Source organism: Engystomops pustulosus, chromosome 11, assembly GCF_040894005.1.
Source record: "Engystomops pustulosus chromosome 11, aEngPut4.maternal, whole genome shotgun sequence".
NCBI classification, from domain to species: domain Eukaryota; kingdom Metazoa; phylum Chordata; class Amphibia; order Anura; family Leptodactylidae; genus Engystomops; species Engystomops pustulosus.
In genome coordinates this window covers 32,323,921-32,346,271 of record NC_092421.1, presented here as the reverse complement: position 1 = coordinate 32,346,271, position 22,351 = coordinate 32,323,921, and the positions used below count along the sequence as shown (strand labels likewise).

Here is a 22,351-nt window from a genome sequence, read left to right as displayed (position 1 = left end):
TTCTAGATGCTTTAGAAACAAAGACCGGAGTTTCTGAAATGACACTACCCCTGCAACCACCAAACATGGCAACCAATCAGAGCTCGGCCTTTAGCTGTTTATAAAATTAAAGCTGAGCTCTCATTGGTTTCCATGGACAACTAGAACAGATTTACCTCAGAAATGTATGAGAAATCCCCCATTTAATTATTTATAGGATGCTCTACAGTTAACAATAAAAACTCGGTCAGTAAAATAAACTTTTAACGTAATAAAAGTTCTACATTTTTATTCAATATTACACAAGAAATTCAAAGATCTACCAACTTTGTGCATTTTCATTGGTAAAAAAGGTCTTGAATACATGTGGTAGAAAAAAATGTTAATTCCCCGACTACTTACAGATGCATTTTCCTGAAATAACAAGGCAAAAATTTGTTATCATCATGTGTAAAATGATAAAGTTGTGAAGAAAAGGTTTTTCTTTGTATATACATTACGTAAGGCAAGAGGTTGCACGTTAATTATACGAGAAATGACAGAGCACATTCTCTGTTTTGTAATGAAATCATTTCCGAAGTCAATAAAGATCTTACAAAACAGTTTTTTTGTTTTTTTTACACAAAAAAAGTGCTCGATGCTCTTGTGACTGTTCAGTAAAGCGGATTCTAAAAAGCCAGAGCCAAAAAAAGATGTCATTGGCAGTAAGAGCAGTGGATGTGCTAAGGATGTCCCGTCTGTCCTTCTGCGTCCGACTGTCAACCTCATACACTCACTTTACCACAAGAGAAGCCAGTAGTTTGTACATAATAATAAAAAAAAAAAATTGCCATCATCTTTTACAAGGTCTAGAATTTTCCTCTCGTTGATCGAGCTCCTGAAGATGTAGGTCATCTCATTTGTTTTTCTATGAGAAGTATAGACCTTACTCATAAAGACGCAACGGACAAAACCAGAAGAACATTTCAGGACATTAAATCTACTGCTGCCCGCAGTCGGTAAATGGTCATCTCCTGAAAACGAGTCCACCGAGAATCCAGCCTTTACACTTGGAGGATGGCTGCTCCGCAGTCTTCCGGTTCTGTGTAGTAAGAAGAGTTTGTGTCTGAGTGGTGGATGCCGAGGGCTTCTTTGCTCTCCAGATTTGGCTCAATTATTATAGTTGTTTTCTCAAATGTTTTCTTTTTACAAGTCTCGGGACAGTTCTGCACGTAGATGACTCTGTTGTAAGCCTTTAGTCTCTTCCATAGCTGGACGTAGACTTTGCATTGCACGTACATAAACAATAGTCCACCAGTGAAGCCAATGGCTACCACCACTAATTTAGTCCAAAATGGCCACTCCAAGATACCTGATGAAAAGGAAAAGAGATGGTGAGTATTCATGCATGTGACACAGTACAACATTACCTGCTAACAGATGGTAGATGGGTCCTACTAATAAGTTCAGTTACAATTATATAGGCCGTGATTGGAGCACAATAGAGTTATAAAAAGAGGGCCTCATATTTTAATTCATTAAGCCCTCCCCTTCCCTGTTGTGTTAAGGTAAACCTAGCTGATAGATCAAATCCTGTCATTTCTACTTCCTTATTTTCCCAAAATATACTGTTACAGAAACAATGAACTCAAGATGGCGGCGAGATCTTAGACCGCACCTAAAAAGCTTTGAGGAACCCACTATGGTGACATCAATGTGCGACAGCAGGGAAACTCTCCAATCAAGAGACTACATGACCTGGGAACCTGATATGTTACGATTTGTATCCTCCTCTTTTTCTGCTTTTCTCTTGCTTTTCTATATAGACTTGTGAAACCAAATAAACTTGCACAGTGCTGATTTGCCCCGGGCATTAGCATGAGCATGTCTTGCATCAGCAGTGGTCTGATTCATTTCCTTGCGACCGTGCACACATGCAATAATTTAATAATTAGAAACACGAGGCCAACGCACACTAAGAGAGGATATCTTATCTTATATCCTACCCTAACAGTTGCACTAGAGCTCCTGCTTCTCCAAGCACTGGGAGGGGCAGGACTGCTAGTGCAATGAGGGAAGTGAATAAATTAAAATCCAAGGCGTTCGGTGATGTAGCCTGAGCGCCCCATTGTAATATGTTTATAACTCTGTTGCTGCAATCATGATGTATAGTAGAACTCCTGCGGGGCATAGTTTTTCATTGTCTCCATATTACACAATTGTGGTCTTAAAGAGAGAAATGTCACTCCGGTCCAGGTGTCGGTCATCGAGAACTATTTCATTTTTGTAATGAAGTACGAAAATCTGAACCAAGTCTTTCAGACTCCAACAAACCGATTAGGAAGCAGATTAAAAATAATTTTGAACATTTTATAGAAAAGGTTACTGTCATTAAAAACAGACAAAAATAGCCACGAGTGCATGACAAAATATTAGTCATTCCACTCCGCCAGCATCTTATTTCTGATTAATCTACAAGGGAAATGTGAAAAAACTAATTCTGAATCATTTTATTACATATTTGATGATATGGACAGTAACCAAAATATCTCCAAATCCTACTTTTACCGATGAGGGGGACAATACCTCATCTTCTCGGTGTTCCTGTAGGCTCTTTAGGGGCCGGGAAGAGGGGTTATAGGACCCCCCCCCCCCCCCCAAATTGGTAAAACTCTTCTTCTCAGCCCTTTAAAAAACCTACTAGAACCCCGAGAAGATGTGTTATAGTCCCCCTCATTGGTAAAAGTAGGGTTTGGAGATATTTTGGTTACTGTACAGGCCTATTCTATCCTCTAGGATGCTGTGGCACTTTTAGAAGGCCGGACGACATTGTGTGAGGGGCTATTGTTTTAGGAAGGGAGACAGATACAGTACTGTGAGTGATGGGGCACAGGTTCGGGAGAGATGCGTCTTTTAAGGTAAAGTATCCTTGTCCCTAAGTGAAGGAGCAGCTGTTTCTGGGTTTCCATGTTCTACTTAGATTTTTTTCTTCTTTTCTTTGTACTCTCCCAACACCCCCCTCTCCCCCCAGCAAGAACTGAGGCCCCAAGGCATAGATTTATTTTCGGCGTTGTCTGTAGAGGGGTCTCCGCACGCTTTATGGCAGCTTGAAATAATTTGTCATAGAGACGTCAACAGACTTATCTCCATGAAAAGATGGAGTGCGGCTCCAGGAGTGACAGCGGGATGCACAGCGAGCCTTATCTGTGTGTATTGTGTGCTGTCATTATCCTCCCTTATCTGGGCTTACAGCCGTATAATAGAGTTTTTATATCATCTCCAAACCTATAATGCTGGGGAGCCAAGCACAAAGACGCTGAGGAATGTGCGCTGCGTGTTCCACAACAGAAGCGTCTTAAATCTAAGGATAAACGCAGCGATAGATATCAGTCCTTACAATGCTCAGGTTTAAGTCTTCAGCATAGATGGACATATAGCGGATAGAAATCACTTGGATAACAATTGTCTTCCTCCTATTCACTTTTCTGGTTAATGTAAATCGCAATAGGTCAGAGGTGTGCAAATTCAGTGGATATAGTATGTATGGCCCTGGTGTCATGGGGGATCTGTCAATCTTAACTCAGTCTTTACTAAAGTTTTTGGAATATTTCAAGCATGATAAACCAGGAACAGTCACCCGTAGATCCAGACTGTGGTAATCTTCATATATTTTGTTATCCATAGCCTACTTTCTACCAAATCAACTTTTAAAATTATGCTAATGAGCCGTGAGGTCTCCTGGCGGTGTTACAAGAGCGCCTCTTGCTGTAGCTACACAGGTTGTTACACTGTGCAGGAGCACCCCCCCCACACACTCTGTGCTGAAAGTTTCTCTGCTGCTGTGGGATTACATCAGATAGAGGCAAAGAGAGGTGCTGGGGGAGACAGTGTAACAACCTGTGAAGCTACAGTACAAACAACGCGAGTACCCTTTATACACATCATAATTTGAAAAGTTACTTTTAGAAGAAAGGAGGCCATGAATAACAGAAATTTAAGAAGATTACCACAGTCCCAGTCCATGGATTTATGAGTAAATGTCCCTTTGTGATGATGGGATTCATTTCCACAAAGAGAATGAAAAATCCAATGATACTCGTGAAAAAGTCCCCCCTGACCAAGTCTAACTGTTGACCAATGGGAAGTTGCTCTGACGGGTTCTCCCAGTTGGTGGTATTGGTGGTGACTATGTAGTTCCGTACTAGGTTATGACAAGAGTTTAATCTTTTTGGATTATGGATTGAGTTTCATCTGTCAGGGTACCTTCAACTGTTCCCTTTAACTTAAAGGGGTTGTTCAGTTTCAGCAAATATTTGATATGGTTGTGTAAGAAAAAGTTATACAAGTTTCCAATATACCTTCTGTAACAATTTCTCACAATGTTCTAGATCTCTGCTTGCTGTCCTGCTATACAAAGTTTCTTTGTTTCTCTGATGTGATGGTCAGGCAGGTGCACGAACCGTTATTATCACAGAGAGTAACAGGAGTTGTGTGATAATAACGGCTCGTGCACCTCCATCACATCACATGGACAGATTTCTATCCACAGGAAATAAAAATAGAAGCTTTTATAGCAGGACAGCAAGCAGAGATCTAGAAAACCATGAGGAATTGATAGAGAAAGTATATTGGAAAATTGGATAACTTTTCATTATACAAACCATATCAAATATTTGCTGAAAGTGGACAACCCCTATGCAGTTTACACAGTTCACCTAAAAAACACAGACCATTGCTGACAGTCAGTGGGGATGGAGACGCAACACAGTTTCATCTTAGAGATGGAGGTTACATTTGTCAGACATTTATATCATCCATTTATGTCTTTTGTGGGAAAACCCTTGAGGTGGATCTGTTGCCAGCACAATCCTATTTTTAATAAGACTATCAATCAGGTTCAGTTCACACTTGCATTGAAACCAATGGACATTTTAGCATATCTATAATCCTCCATCACTTAAACAATAATAACAGGAGGTCCATACACAGGTGTGAACTGGGCCAGTGCAAGGCGAGTGCATCTATGATGCCTAATAATAATAACAATAATAATAAAACCTGTAGATCAGAGCAATAATAAATGTACCTACCTGTGGTTTGCCCCAGTTTAATCTCCTCTGCAGTCCTGTCAATGAGAACATACAAGGACCAGACAACACACGTGATTGCGATAATGTGGAATGTAACTGAGCACATGATCTTCCTCCGTTCACTTGAGGTCATCTGCAGCTTTTCCCACTATAATGTTCAGAAAATTATTTTTTTACATGGTTTTCAAGGAAGCAAATTCTCTGAATAAATATCATGAATAAGAAAGCATTTCCTAGAAGTTATGTAAAAAAGAAATATTACAGTAGTACAATAACATTTATTAGAAACCAAAAATTCTGATGACCTTTAAAGAGGTCCTTTCACCACCTCACTTATATGGCTTATCAATCTGTTGGGGCGACTACACAGATTCAGATGCTCTTTGAATTTTCTGTCTAGTCCTCATGGTTGCACAGATATCAGTCCCAGTATCTGACCATTTTGATCCTCTCCGCTGTCAGAGAGGAGGAGCTGGAGGCGTGTGTTATGCTAATCTTCTCTGTCCAATACTATACTGTCCAATCCGCGGCAAGCAAAGTTAGAGAAGTTACTATGAACAGTAGTGAGCTGTGATTTTCCTATTCTGATCTAAAGGCTGTGTTCACACACATCCCACTAAATATTCTGTTGACATAAACAAAATGTTACAAAATTGCGATGTAAACAGAATGTACATGCAATGTGAACGCAATACTGGTTTATCATGATGGATATTGATGGTAGAATTCCTGTAATGCCGTTTCTGCTGCAGCCAGAGAGAGGCACATGTGGAATATAATAATAATAATAATAATAATAATAATAATAATATGTCCGTCAGAAATAAAACACTTGGCAGATATCCGTTTCACTTACTTTTCTTAAAGGCTTTAATTTGGTTTCCATGATGAACTCAAACTTGCAAAGTTCGCAGCACCGAGTATCTGAGCTCTTGATCCACTGCTGGAGGCAAGCCTGGTGCACAAAATGAAGGCTTCCTGTACAGTGACAGGGGGTTATCAGAGGACTCTCATCATCGCCTTCACAGTGACATATCCTGGATAAAAAACAAGACGGCAATAGTAAGAGATCATCGTATTATACGGTTGTCATTTTGGTTGATTTTATATGTGACCTCCTCAAATTACTTTGTTTTTGCTTTTCATGAGCTGGTGTACTAGAAAGCAGAGTGTGGCTATAGGATAACATATGGATCGGAGCAGATTAATGGGGGCGGGGTCTGAGGCATAACTACCCAATCAGCTGACCTTAGATGCCACTAAAGCCCCTTAACTGTATTAAATAATTATCTATAACTTGAATTAGGGTATTCCCATTATGGCAAATTTCTGTTATTGTTTATATTATGAATCAATTCTGTATCAATTCCTTGCAGTTTTCTAAGATCTCTGCTTGCTGTCATTGTATATGACGCTTAATTGTTTATTTCCAGTGGATAGAATTATGTCCAGGGTCACACAGGTGTAGAGCTATTTAGCATCACAGAGATTACTGTATTCTTCGGACTATAAGCTGCACAAAAAATCCTTTGATTTTCTCAGAAATCAAAGGTGCGCCTTATAGTCCAGTGCACCTTATATATGAACCGTACTTACAGACAACAGCTGCCTTGAACAGTGCACAGGTCTGCCACCTGCTGGTCATTCATCCTTATAATCCGGAGCGCCTTATATATGAACCCAGACGGTTTAGCAGGCATTTATTGATGGTGCACCTTATAGTCCGAAAAATATGATAATCAGAACTGTGTGTTATAACTATGGTCACTGGAAATAGACAAAGCTATCTATAGAATGACAGCAAGCATAGATCTAGAAAATCATGTGAAATTGATCGAAAAAGTATATTGGAAAATTGTATAATTTTTTTTTATTTAAACCAGGGATCCCCAAACTTTTTACATAGGGGCAGTTCACTGTCCCCCTCAGACCACTGGAGGGCCGGACTAAAATATCAGTACATGTGACCGCATCCGTAATACACTGGCACCCCCCTCAATTAATTATTTACGGTAATATGCTGCACCCCCTTGTGAACTATTTTAAATATTGGCCCAATTAATGAATTAATTGGGACAATTAATTATTAAATATACTGGGACCCCTCTCCATTAATTATTGAATATGCCTTCCCCCATTAATTACTAGACTGCCCCTCATAATTAATTATTTCCTAAACCCCCACCATTAATTATTTCCTATGCTGCCCCTCACCATTAATTATTTCCTATGCTGCCCCCAATCATTAATTATTTCCTATACTGCCCCATATAATTAATTATTTCGTATATTGCCCCATATAATTAATTATTTCCTATACTGCCCCATATAATTATTTCCTATACTGCCCCTCCATCATTAATTATTTCCTATGCTGCCCCCCCCCACCATTAATTATTTCCTATGCTGCCCCATATAATTAATTATTTCCTATACTGCCCCATATAATTAATTATTTCCTATACTGCCCCTCCATCATTAATTATTTCCTATGCTGCCCCCCCCACCATTAATTATTTCCTATGCTGCCCCATATAATTAATTATTTCCTATAGTGCCCCTCCATCATTAATTATTTCCTATGCTGCCCCCCCCACCATTAATTATTTCCTTTGCTGCCCCATATAATTAATTATTTCCTATACTGCCCCTCCATCATTAGTTACTTCCTATGCTGCCCCCCCCACCATTAATTATTTCCTATGCTGCCCCATATAATTAATTATTTCCTATACTGCCCCCCCCACCATTAATTATTTCCTATGCTGCCCCCCCACCATTAATTATTTCCTTTGCTGCCCCATATAATTAATTATTTCCTATACTGCCCCTCCATCATTAGTTACTTCCTATGCTGCCCCCCCCCACCATTAATTATTTCCTATGCTGCCCCATATAATTAATTATTTCCTATGCTGCCCCATATAATTAATTATTTCCTATAATGCCCCTCATAACTATTGGCCTCCGGCCACCACAATCATTTTACTGCCCTTTTTAATAAAAAATAAAAACCCTGTACTCACCTAAGTCTCTCGTAGCGCGTGAAAGGGTCCGCGGCCGCATGATGACGTCATCGCGCGGCCGCGCATCCAAGTTCAAAGAGCGATGTGCGCCGGGGTTGTATTCCGGCCACATCGCTCCAGTAATAGCGCTCGAGCAGCCGTTTCAGGCCCCACCGAGCACTATACAGTGACGGGCAGGAGCTTCTTGTCTGGACGGACGGAGGCACCTGGCCGACTGTCAAGGCTGCGGGGGCCCGGCGCTGGCGCGGCAAGCATCGGGGGCCAGGTCGGTAGTTTGGGGACCCCTGATTTAAACAATAACACTTATTTGCCAAAATGGGAATATTTAAGGTGCTGCATGGTATAAAAGAAAACAAAAAGCTAATTTTAACCTGCCCCCTGCCAATTCCAGCCCAATTCTCCTGATAATCCCTCAGGGAATTTAGCCGTCTGTACTATATGTTATATATTTATATATTTTTTATTATTATAATCAGGGTATTTTCTGTGATTCTTTTTGATGCTTACAAATGAAATCTACAATAAATTCCATTAATCTGGCATCAACCAAGCCACATAATTACCAGGTTATACCACAAGCAGATTTCTTTTTTTTAATTTTACAACACAATCTACATTTTTATTTTATGTCTAATTTTGTTTTACAAGAATATTTGATGCCAGATTATGTTTCATTTTTTAAAGCTGTCTATAGACAGTGGGTAGGCATGAAGATGACATAAAGTAAGCAAGCTGTAACTAGTAAAGTGTTTATGGCAGATGAAGAACATATCATTTAGGTGCCATCCTTTCACATATAATATCTGCAAAGATCTTTCCGGGCCTGGTATGAGCATGGAATATGCCGGGACGTGGAGTGTGCCGGCACAGGGCATAGTTATGGCCTGCGTTAGCAAAATTCTATGGCCGAGACATCTTAGTAGATCTGGTGCGATCCTGCTTTGGTGTTATCATTAAGCACTGGCGCACAATGCACTGAGCTATACCCCCCTCTCCCCATTATTTACAATTATATACATGGAATCGGCATCAGCAATACATAAGTATTAATCTATGTGAATTGTCCCGAATGGCTAACCTGCATTTTCTTGTTTTACTGGTGATATTGCTCATGTCCTGATTTTAGAATATTACTATACTAATGCAACAATAACAAAACGAGGGTTAACTATTTCTAATCTAAATATAACTAGGCACATAAAGCGGAATCTAAGACTGATCTCGGAAAACATAATCGGAATATCTTTACCTTATTTATTGGTAATGTTGGCATGAGTATTGAGCAGCAGACTGAAATAAGATCATATAGGAATTCTGTCTGATAGCAGAATGCAGGCCATTTGTCCTTGGCCCACCTAGAAAATGTCTTTGATATTATCCAATTTGCCAACTGCATGATATTCAGATCATAAATCCCAATGATATTTCCTCAGGTCGCACTAAGATTTTGCATCCAAAAATCTAAAAGCCCATCTATAACTAAAGAAATGTAATCCTGCTGAATTAGATTGGATGATTGACAGCCATGGACATTTATGAGCTTCATTGTTGTGATGTGGAGAAAATGTATTTAAATGAAATATTCAGTGATATAATGGAAATATTATTATTATAATTAGTAATAGAGCTCTACTAAATTCTAGTTTTCAAATTCTGAGCAATAAAACTTTAAACTTGTTTAAAAGTTTGACCACTTTTTTGTGATATCTGAAGCCGCCACCAGTAGGTGACCTGTGACTAACTCACTACAGCCGTCAATGATTCAATGTAAGTTTGAGGGACTACATTTCAGGTAGGTGGAGGGTGGTTCTTTTGTAAACCAACCTGCATAAATCCCCAGACGCAGACACAGGGGATGCGGGGGGCATTATTTTGTGAGGGGAAGGACATTCAAAGTCACTATCTTCCACTGAACATAACGGAGCCCTTAGTTCCTTCGGATCTTCTTTGACACCAACATGGTCTTCAAACACATCATCATCCCCCATGTCATCGGAGCAAAAATCAGTGCTTCCCAAAAGCATACTGGAAGATGTACCGGCATGAAGACTTCTAGAGTAGCCATCAAGATCATGGAACCTGTTCAGACTATGGACACTTGAGCTTGGTGAAAAAGAAAATATATAGTGGAGCAAGGTTTTGCTTTTCGAGGAATCGCTGTCTGCCTTATCATCGAGAATAGGAATACATACAGATCCAAGACTAGTGTCCAGATACGGGATTTTCAGTAGGTTGGAAGAATCAGATTGACCTCGAACAATATCACAGGTATTCAGAGAAACCGGATTAGTGCATGTATCTCCATTTTCTCGAAACTGAAATTTGTTCTTTGAAAAGTGGTGTTCTTCAGACGAAAGTAGCTTCCCTTCTGAGCTAGTTCTTTCCACAAAATCAGTGTTTCCAGATGACTCCTCAGTTTTTTGGTCCACATCATTGAGTGACTTTGAGAATGGGAGGGCAGACTTCGCCTTAGAAGGTTTCGCAAATCTGCTATAGGATTTTGGATTTTCCGTAGAGAAACCATCTTGACAAATAATGGTTACCGTGGCCCCTGATGTCCTAGAACTCTGCCAATTAGGATTTTTCAACACAACAGCAGACTGCAATGGACTTTGATGACAACATTCAGAAAATACAGCACTGGAACTGCATGCAGAACAGTGAAAAAAAGCATAGAAAGTAATAAAAAGAAAATAGAATGACAAGACATTCATTGTGATAAAACATGAGAGGAAACAATACAAAGACAACATGTGTTGGAACAACGAACATACACGTACAGATATTATCTGATCTAAGTCTATAAACTAAAGATATAATTGGTCCTTCATTATGTACTGTATTATTTGTAGAGGAAACGTATAATCGCTCAATACCTGCAAATATCTTGACTGGATGGGGTCACTGATGTCCGCGGAAAGCTGTTTGGTGCGGTAACTGAAGTTGGGCTTCCTGCCTAAAAAATAAGACATTTTGTATAACCAGATTCATAATTTCTAACATTGTACAAGAAAAATATTTGTTGTCACTCAAAAAAAAAAAATAAACATTAATATTGGGCTACTGAGGTAAAACCTGCCAGGATCCAAAGACTAACAACACCAAACAAATATTTAACAATTCTGATGCCTTCTGCTCCTGTGGACACCACTGTACAAGAGGAAACGGAATTCATTGCAATATAAGCAGCATGTTTCAGGTATGTAGGAAATCAAATATTGGCCGTCCCTGACAACACAAAGGGGTGTTATCCCCAAGCAAGTTCAGTCTCAGAAACTTGCTATCCATAGGGATGACTGGCGCCCGATGGAACTTCCCGGAAAAGATGGAACATGCCCCATCTTTTCCCCAGTGATGGTACGGTGGCACTCCAGTGTGCTCATTGTGCCGTACGCCATAGGCTTCTATGGGCGCGGATATCAGGCCACAAATTGTGCGGCCATATATACGTCTCCATAACATTTGTGTACAAGGGGCCATACACACATTTATACACTCATGTGCCCAGATTTATGCACTGATATACACATTTATACACTTACAAAGATCTGTCCCAGTAGCTGCTGACCACATGGGGAAAGTACACGTCAGGAATTAGAGAGGAGAGATGCCCCCTAGTTACCGAGGACACATACACATCTGAAAACTATTGAAAAATGGATGAAAAATACCCTTCAATAAACGCGGGGCCCAGCATTTCAGGTGCAAACTACTCCAGTTTTCAGACGTATATATAACTCCCCCGGTATGCCTGAGCGCTATATGCAGTTTGCCTGTGTAGGCCACCCCCAGATGCAGGCTTAATCAGCCGAAACGCGCAACTATCCATATGGGTAAAAACACATCTGTACCAACAGCATGTGTAACATTATGTTGTGACCGTACGGGCAGAGCTCTTTTCTGTGTATCCCATCCACTGCTGTAAACAGTTTTAGAATTTTTGTAATGGATTTTAATCAAGTTTAATAAAGTTTTTTGTGAATTAATTAAGTTTAGTTGTGCATAATTTGGCTTGATCTCCGTCTGGAGACACAATAGGTTATATGCCTGTGTAGTGTGCAGGGGGCGCCAGATACAGGATTCTTCATAAATCTGGCGCCCTGTGCACTGCTCCCACTTTTCTTTTTTGGTGCACCTTTAACATGAGGCGCGCAACACAATTCTGTTGGACTTTGCAAGTTAAATCTGCCGCAGAGTTCGACAGAGCAGCGGAACGCATGATGTATGTTGCATGATGCCAAGTGCAGACGCGCCACAAAAGGGTCGTGTGTGACACATATGTGGAGCAGGCACTTCTTAAATACCTGTGCAAGCAGTTTGCACTAAAAAGAAAGTGGAAAACTACAGCACGGCCCTTAGTAAATGTGCCCCAATGAGTTTGGTCCGATATATGATGCTCCATTGATTGCCATGACTGCTTTTACTATCAAACAGACAGAAACTTTGTGCTCGAATGGGCTGTAACCCGTGTGTACAATACGGGCGTGTGGAAGAGGGAGGGGGGGCGAGTGCTCCTCACCCTACCCATCTCTATAGGAAGCTGAGTGGCTACGCTGCAAATTGGGCCAGAGATAGGACCTGCTCTCTATAGGTTGCCATGGTAACATATGAATTTAGAGGGGGTGGGAACACGTTTTTTGTATGACTCCGGACTGATGATTTTGTCTGCACTCACTAATTTTTAATGTACTCATTTTCTTAAATGTCACAACATAGTTTTACAGTACTCTTCAGCTGAACAAGACGCTCTTTTGTTGTGTTATAGAACAGAGTCCGAAATATCCTTTCCCTTTTTCCTTGTGATATTCCTATGGCTGTGATTCGATGCACAATAGAACTATTCACAGAAATTGCCATTTTCTTATTGACTGAATGTATAAAGGTTGACTGCAACAAAAAAGCCCCATTTTAGCCTCTGAAACTGCTGCCACAGCGCCTGATGGTGATACAGCCGGCACGGCTCTGGCTGCAGACTAATCGTTCTCTGTACATGTAATGCTGAAAAGCTGGGAGAGAATAATTGAGGCTGACACAGATCAAATGCTTGGGAGGTTATTGAGGGTGTTGATGGAGTTTAAGTGGAAATCTTTGTTCTAGTTTCAGAAACGAATGGTCACTCAGTGTGTACGAGAGTAAATATACAAGTGTAGTCACTCTAATGACACACATGTAAGACTGCTGCAGCACAAATATAGAATGAACTTCTGATTGGAAATATAAGGACATCCTCCCTAATGATGGGGTCAAGTGTTGTGTTAAAATGTGGGAGAATGAGGGATAAATGGTATGGGGTTATTTTTTAACAAAAGCAAGAAAATCAAATAATCCTGATTTGGCACTGCTGTTACGTGGGAAGAAGGGACACCTTGTATGTTATCCCTATCTTCTGATCTTACCCCATTACACTACTAGCCCCCTCAGGTAAGGTTGGAAATGCTCTTTTAGAGAATTCCATCTTATGCAAAATCTCGCCCCTAGGGCTTATTCACACGAACATAAGGTATAAATAAATCTGCTCCAAAATCATGTGAAAATGTCCCTCTGGGGATTTCAGAACTGAAAACAATTGCATTTTCGTTGGATATTCCAACGTTTTCGGGGATTGCGCTGCTGGGACAGGTATTTAACCGGGGATTTTGGTGCACGCGATCATATTTTGGCGCAGCAGCGTCTACTTTCATGCGACAGAATTCAGGGGCTGGCTGTTGGACAATTGGGATGATTCGGAATCGTGAATCGTGGCACAGTGCATTCCGGACGGGCAATGCACTTTCGGTATCACGACAGGACAGGTAAGTAAATGTGCCCCTATGTCTTTAAAAGGGTTGTCCACTTTCAGTAAATATTTGATATTGTTTGTGTTAAGGAAAACTTTTCCCAATATACTTTCTGTATCAATTCCTTGCGGTTTTCTAGATCTCTGCTTGCTGTCTTGCTCCAATGTTAACTTCCAGTGGATAGAATCTGTCCATGATCATGTGATGGACACAAATGTGCACAAGCTGTTAGTATCACACGACTCTGATTACTCTCTGTGATAATAATGGCTTGTGCACCTGTGCGACATCACATGACCATGGACCCATTTCTATCCACTGGAAGTAAAAACTAAAAGCTCCTGCTTTCTAGAAAGTATATTGGAAAATTGTATAACTTCATTACAGAAATCATATCCGTTATTGGCTGAAAGTGGACAAGCCCTTTAACAGATTTGGAAGGTGTGATCCTTATCTTCAAAGGAAATCTATCATCATTATCCACCATGATAAACCAGGGACACTTACCCATAGATCCATGCACTGTGCCTGTGGTAATATTCTTGTATTTGTTATTCGTGGCCTCTGTCCTTGAAAAAAGCAATATTTATAATTATGCTAATGAGCGAGCAAGGCTCTTGGAGGGGATTACCAGAGCCACTCTGTGCTGTTACACGGTGAAGGTGCACTTCCCACTCCCTTGGTGTGCTAAAACTTCCTCTACTGCCAGGAGCTTTCATTAGGAATAGTGAGTGGAGAAGTTCCAAGGGAGCAGGAGGGAGACAGTGTAACAGACTGTGAAGCTGCAGTACTGAGGTACTTTAGTAGATCCATTAAAGCTTATAACCATAATTTAAAAGTTGATTTTAGAAGGAAAGAGGCCATGGATAACAGATATAAGAAGATTCCCACAGTCACGGTGCCTGGATCTATGAGTAAGTGTCTCTGGTTTATCATGATGGATTTTAATGGGAGATTTGCCTTTTCTAAGAGACCGCGGTTCTAGGTACCATAGAAATGAAGATTTCAAGGTGGACAAGTGAGATTTCACATAAGAATTCTAGAAAGGATAAACCATATCCTACTTTAGAGCGCTAGTAGTTTAATGGGGTAAAGTCTAGTGACAGTGTCCCTTTAACAACAGGGTGGAAGAAAATCCTGGTTACTCACCTATAAAAAGCAGCTAAAAACTCTAATAAGAAGACAAAACATTTTAAGTGGATTAGATGTATTGCTTAAAAGTCTATCTCCGCTATTAGACATTTACACAAGTATCAGATTCTCCACATTTGGGGAAGTCATTTTTTCTTTTTTGTTCTTCTCATGTGATGAATTAAATCGGCATCAAAATCATTTCACAAATTGTCAAAATCCTATTATTAAAAAAAAAGGTTCCATTTCTAGTTAATATTGGTTTGGATGAAATTTGATTTGCATTTTTCCCTGGAGTAGCTGAAGTAAATATTATATTTGGAGAAGGATTTAATATTTACTTTTGGCATTTAGAACATTTTCCAGACTTTATTTTTATAGACTTGTCACAGCCATTTTATTGAAGATCCCCACTATTTCCTATCTGTCTGTATTGTCTGTTACCACCATATTATTATCTCCGGAGCTGCGCTCACTAAATGTTTTTTTTTTCACATTAAAGGATAAGAGCTGTGGAGTTGGTGTTTTTTATTGCAGAGATCCCGGCTGTAAACACGGTAAGAAAGCGTTGAAAGCTTGCGCTAGCAGTAGAGGCAGGCATTGTTCTATAATGCATTTGTTCAGCATGACAACCATTTCTTAGAGTGACTTACAAGTTTGCAGCTGTACATTCACCATTTGAAGATTTTTTATTTTTTTGCATTCAGCGCAAGTACATTTTTATATTTTGTGTTACACAGTGAGTAAATCCCTATTGTATGTGTTAGTATAAGCTATTGCCAAGGCTAAGAGTAGAACAGCATGCGGCAGATTTCGTTTCCAAAAGAAAAAGTCACTTCCGTTCATCTGAATGGATTTATTTTGGCATCAAGTGTGTGGATTTCTGGGAGTCCAATTCAATTGAAGAAATTTACCACATAAGAATTCCCTCTAAGCAAACTTAAAGTGCAACTTAATAGTCAACTTGTTAGTTGCAACAGGGCTGTGAGATATGGATTCATATTCAAGGATTGTAGCTGGACTTTGGACAATCAGGGCTGTGGAGCAGACAACTCACACAGCAGTGTACCATCATATTAACTTATCTCCTATCCTGTTGATAGGGCTTAACTTGCTGATTGGTATGGGTCTCAGAGACCCCCACGGTTCTCAGGAATGTAGGGGAGGGGGCATTGTACCCCCATTGCGCCGGGGATGACCAGAGCAGCCAGTCGCACATGCGCTCAATCATTGGCATAGAGATGAATAGAGCAGCCGGCGCATGTGCTCTATTCATCTCGAGCTGTGACGGAGATACAACAGTTCTCATGATCCGTGGTGGTCCCGTCACTGAGACCCCCACCAATCAGCAAATTAAACCCTAGCCAATGGATAGGGCCTAACTTGCTATGAATGGAGAACCCCTTTAAGTTAACGACTTGTCTGCCATGACAGCGAGAGAAACATCCACATAGAAATGCATTAGCCATACGATAGTTTGTGTGGATGGGTATGATATGATACATATGGCAGACTTGTTGCATGTACTCAGTGATTTCAGCTGCACGTGATTGTGAATAGTCATACAGTAGAGAATGGTCTGCAGTGTATAATATAGAGACAATCTGTCCAGATAACGCTGTTGTGCCATTCCCATGGGGTTGTATATCCTCTCTCTGTAGAGTAATTAAACCTCAGCATCTCATTAGAGGCCTCTTATAATTGCTGGCAGAACAATGTAGCAGCTCAGTGCTCAGCCGTGTACAGTGTGTGCTAAGAGAATGGGAGCTTTCAATATACTGGAACTAATGTATTACACATACACAGCAAAATCACATTGTCCTACAGAATAGAGACCTTGTATAATTCATATAAAACTTGTGAATGGGGTTATCTGGCTCTCCGAGACTCCTGAATGGTAAATCTGTGTACTTCTGCAAGGATATAAAGACAATGCAGAGCTAAAATAACTCCCCCTTGACGGGCAAAGGAAAGTTGGATTGCAACTATGGTCGTTCAGTCCGGGAAATCCTTCCAGAAGATGGTGCGCTTTTCTTCCTTGTGAGAAACTTAGTCTGCCTTGTCTTTTGGTAAGGGACGCGATTAGTGGTTGACTGGGCTCAATGGAATATTTGTAAAATAGAATGTTTAGGGTTGTGTTACATAGAAAACCCTTCCATATGCCTCATCGTCTGTGGTGGAAGTGAATTCATTAGGGTTAGTGTTTTGTATGTCAGAATAGTCATACCTCCCAATTATAGTTGCACAAACCAGGCCAACCCTGTTTTTCATACTTCAACCTCCATCAGCGAGAAGCTGGCATTGGTTTTCGGTACGGTTTAAAGGAAACCTACCATTTGATTTTATGCATTATGAAGCAAACATACCTTGAGAATGCTGTAGCTACACTGATGCAGGATCATATCTTGGTTACTCCCTGAGCTGAGTGGTTTTGCTGATAAAACAGATATAACATTATGATAATGAAGCTCTGTCGCTTCTATGGCTCCTTCAGCGCTTGGTTCCGCGCTTCTCCTAGCCTGTGAAATTTTCTCTGCAGGGGAGGTTGATGCAATCACTTTTCTCCCTGCCAGACAGAATAATCAATTGCTGCAACATCCGCCAGCTGCTGTGTATAAGTGATCCAGCTCAGGTTGACAAGTCATGCTTGACTAACCACCATTTGTAATTCCAAGCTCCCTAGTATAATGTGTTAATTGAGCCAGCCATGCTGACCCAGCTTTCCCAAAGTCCTGAATGATATAATCGTTTTTTCAGCAAAACCACTCAGCCTAGGGATTAACCAAGATATGTTCCTGCATCAGTGTAGCTACAGCATTCCCAAGGTATGTGTGCTTCATAATGCATCAAATCAAATGGTAGGTTTCTTTTAAGGCAGTTTTCTTGCGTTCAGGATACAAAACCACTAAAAATGTTAAATATCCGGGCAATCCCTGCTTGGGCCAAAAGTTTTGACTTTATACTACAAAACTAGCAAAGGGTTGATGCCCTCTCTGCACTAGCTAGGTGTCGGTAGTTCCAGCTCTGGCAGACGTGACCCATCCAAGCATTACCACCATAGAAGAGATTTTTAGGCTGTACGTAGATAAAAGCAAAAGCTAGACCCTCCGCGATCAGCGGTACCTGCTTTATTGTGAATCTGTGTATCCGAGCTAAGACTACTCATTTAAAACTTTCCAAAAACAGTGCTGCGAGGCTTGTACAAAAGCATCCACATCCATCAACTAAATGGTACGTGACTCATCACCAACTTTCTCTACTTTAAAAAACGCTCAGTGAAGACGGTTATTTTGGGATACTGAATTCTATCCACGATGCAAAAATGTTCTGTATTGTATTCCACAGCAGACTATAATCCCCTGGTACTTCTGCGGATTTGAACAATGCTGTGCAGGTTAAACTTGCCCCTCTCAGAGGTATATCTTTTCTGTTTGCAAAGTCTTGGCAAGTTTATGATAGCAGCTGGATACATAAAACTTTAATTAGCATAATGCGTTGGAAATTACAAAAAAAAAAAAACATACAAAACTGGTTTGCATTAAAAAACATATGAGATTTTGTAAACAAATTAAATCATTGCCAACTTTTTTGTAAAAAAAAAAAAAACTGCAAATGGAACATAAGGGAATTTGTGAAGACATATCAACTCCCTCTGTTCTAAGGAGATATTTACTGTATGTATTGTGCAAAATCATAATGTCTGGGAAAATGTATATAGGGAATCTTTCAGAGGCTGAGTGCCCAAACTACAGCCAAACCCCCACTAGTTTATTATTACAAAGTGCCAACAGAGCAATTTAATCAGCAACTTGTTTCTGCTTTCAATCGTATTGGCGTCTCGAGGACACAGATACAGTTGAAAGAATTAGGGAAAATTCGGAATGTCTTTGTAGCTTCCATCCAGAATCCCCTTGAACAAGAATAATCATGGGGCAGGAATTCCAATGAGAATCCAGCCCTTTCTGCACCTCCCTGCTTCTCCTGCAGGCCCAGGCAGTGCCTTGGTACTCAACCTATCTGACAAACACTGGTAGTGGCGCTCAGAGCCATCTCTACAAGAGTAAGGCTCACGCTGCCAACCTCCTCAGACAAAACTATAGCTGATGCCGCCTTCTAGACCAGGCGATGGCTGATGCCGGTGAACTCCCCAGACCAGACTATGGCTATCTGCTGTATTTTATAAACAGCTTTTAAAAATATATTATATACATATATATTAAAATAAATTTTAATAATCCATTTTTAATTAATTTTATTTTTTAACTGTAGCACACGTTAGCAGGGAGCATATTATATATCCTTTTTTTTTCAGATTACATATAACAGTGAGAGTACGGCAACATTCCATAGGATCACTTACCGGTGATCTCTATACAGACATGCTGAGAGGATGCAGATTGCATGGTGTGCACAGTGTCATGTGGACACGCACAGCCGAAAGTCATGTGGCCAGAGCTTCATCAGCCTGTAGTGAGTAACTCTGCTCTGGTCACATGACCTATCGGGCCGTGAGCTGCAGCAGTGAAGAACATTCGTTTTGTGCAGCAATTGACAAAAGTGGGTACAATTGTGAACTATGCACAAATGATATTTAATTACATTAACTTCTGCTTTAATAAATGAGGCCTCCACCCCTCGCCTCTATCAGAAATAGATGATCCCTAAGATCAGCCCTCTAACTAAGCACCTATGACCGTAAAATGGGGGTGATGATTCCAGTTGCAGACGGATGCATTTTATGCTGGTGTATACTGGTGTGTGTCCCATTTTACAGGATCTGTTCTTGTTTTAGATTTTCATACCATGGTTTTTACAAAAAAAGGCTTTTTAAATTATGCAAATGACCTTGAGAAACTCCGGGCTCCATATGTGTAAATTAAGACTGGAGCCCCACAGGCTCATTTGCATATTTTTTTAAGCCTTTTTTTAAATAAAAACAGGGCATAAGAAGCTAAAAGAAGAGGGGGCACACACCAACATGTCAGTGTGCTTGGTTTACAATCCTTCATCCTGGTGGTAGTAGTAGTAGTCTGTCAAGTAAAAAATAATTCTAATAATAATGCATGTATTCGTATTGAATCAGAGAAGAAATGTGAAAATAATTTATATATAATAATTAAAAAAAAAATTGGTGGGGGAAATAAATATTCCCTTTTATACATAACTATTGTTATTTATCATAATATTCAGCTCATCATGTTGGAGATATTTCGGCTTCTATCCGCATGCACTGCACCACTGACTTTTTCTAGAAAGCAAAGTTGTGCACGGGAGAAGAGTCTCCTGTCAAAGTGAAGCCGAGGAGAGATCAATTTAAATAATGCTGCTGTGTGCAAGACCTTGATGCTGTTTTGCTATTACTGCAGCAAAATTTTGCAACAACATCCACGTTATCTAATTTTAGGACTTCCGAGGACTTCTCCTATACATCCTGATTCACCTTTGCTTCCCAAACAGAAGACAAGCTCATACATCAGTCCAATGGCCTAAATTTACATTTTCCGCAGTGAAAACGATCTATTTGTTCTGTCATAACCTGCATTTCATTTGCATATACAAGTAGTTATTCCCCAATTTACTTGGTAATTAAACCACTGGGACATAATAGAGTGCAAGCAGCTCACCTCAATACTGCGCCAATGTCCCGCATAGCCACATGGAAAAGATGATTGGTTAGAAACATTGCTTATTTATATTGTGTTTTAACACATTTGGGGTTTTAAAAGGGTTTGTTATGCGGTTATATAGGATTTGCTATTCCGATGGCCCTTTCATTGGTCCCTGGATCATCTCTATGCTCTACATGCAGTAAGATCTATCACTTATAGCGACACTGAGATATCTCTTTGTAAATCAGTCAAGTAATCAGTCTCATGACCAGGGTCCAGGGGGGAGACTTATCGTCAAGTTTCTGAGGTAAAACTGGTTTAGTTGCCCATGGAAACCAATCAGAGCTCAGCTTCAAATATGTAAATTGCTGGCGGAAAATGAAAGCTGAGATCTGATTGGTTTCCATGGGTAACTAGAACAGTTTTACCTCAGAAACTTGATGATAAATCTCCCCCCTGGACCCTGGTCACGAGACTGAATACTTGACTGATTTACAAAGAGATATCTCAGTGTCCCTTCACATTTTTATTAGTTTGACTGCTAACATGCTCACGCCCTATATCTGAAGGGTTTACCATATCACATACCGGGCACCAAATAATGGAGTCACTAAGCAATAGATACACATATAAATAGTGTAATCCTACAATGTTACACTTCTTTCTACCCGACTTTCTAGCACTCCCGATGCATAGATTTCCGATACGTAATCAGATAGTGACAACCATTGCAATACTCATCTGAACACACACATACAGCAAAGTAAGAAAAAAAAAGTCTCCTTACCTTGGAAATGTTACTGGAACGACTGACTGAACGCCCCAAAGTTTTCTCATTCTGAAATACAATATAAATGGAAATACATGAGACATGTAAACTGAATTCACATGAAAAGTAAGAGAGAACAGACAAGAATGGCTAACAACCTTAAAAGACATCTACCACCAGGAGGAAGGATTGTAAACCATACACACTGACATACTGGTGTGTGCCACCTCTGGCAGGATCTGCTCTTCTTTAAGCTTCTTATGCCCTTGTTTTTAAGAAAAATAGGCTTTAAAATGTATGCAAATGAGCCTCAGGGGCTCCAAGATCCATCAACATCTTTGGAGCCTGCAGCCCCTCAGGCTCATTTACATAATTTTAAAAACAAGGGCATAAGAGGCTAAAAGAGGAGCAGATCCTGACAGAGAAGCACACACTTGCATGTTAGTGTGCTTGATTTATATTCCCCGATCTTTGTGGTAGATGTCCTTTAAAGGCAATCTAGCATGGGGAATCTAATTTTGGAAATATTCCCATGGTAGCTTCCCCATTCCTGCAGCAGCTGCATTCCATTTTTCACCAATTCTGGGATGCAGCTGCTGCAGAAATAAAAGTTCAATCCTAAAATATGCTAATTTAATTTATGAGGCTACTGGGGTCGTGGAGTAGCCTCAGACAGCTCCGAGGGTGAAGGCGACTCCACGCCCCCAGTAGCAACTACAAACCTAGCTCTACCCCCTCCAACCCGTTCCTTGGCAGCAATCAAGCTTCTGTGAAAGCAAAGTTGCTCCTGTTCAGCTGCCGGGGACACACCTGCCGCTTGGGAGCTCTGCGCTTGCACAGTTGCTCCCATTTGTCTGCTGGTGATGGGTCGGCAGCTACTACTATGCTTGCGCAGAGCTTGATTGCTGCCGGAGACGAGCCAGAGCAGGTAGAGGCGGGTCTGTAGTGGCTACTAGATGCGTGGAGTAGCCTTCGCCCCTGGAGCTGTCTG

At 40.5% G+C, this 22,351-nt stretch overlaps 1 protein-coding gene across 8 annotated transcripts in view; it reads right to left on the bottom strand.

Annotated features, from left to right (window-relative positions):
• Nucleotides 1-237: 237 nt before the first annotated feature.
• The window catches only part of MARCHF8 (membrane associated ring-CH-type finger 8), a 182,618-nt gene continuing 160,504 nt past the window's right edge, over nt 238-22,351 (bottom strand). For 7 of the 8 annotated variants that reach the window (XM_072130870.1, XM_072130869.1, XM_072130871.1 and 4 more), the window contains 6 exons: nt 21,379-21,429; nt 10,951-11,030; nt 9,899-10,720; nt 5,905-6,085; nt 5,049-5,196; nt 238-1,330 (listed from right to left, as the gene is read on the bottom strand). In XM_072130870.1, coding sequence (XP_071986971.1) covers nt 1,023-1,330; nt 5,049-5,196; nt 5,905-6,085; nt 9,899-10,720; nt 10,951-11,030; nt 21,379-21,429 — 1,590 coding nt within the window. In that variant the 3' untranslated portion in view covers nt 238-1,022. The remainder of the gene's footprint in view (nt 1,331-5,048; nt 5,197-5,904; nt 6,086-9,898; nt 10,721-10,950; nt 11,031-21,378; nt 21,430-22,351) is intronic. The other variant, XM_072130874.1, reaches the window with a different exon arrangement.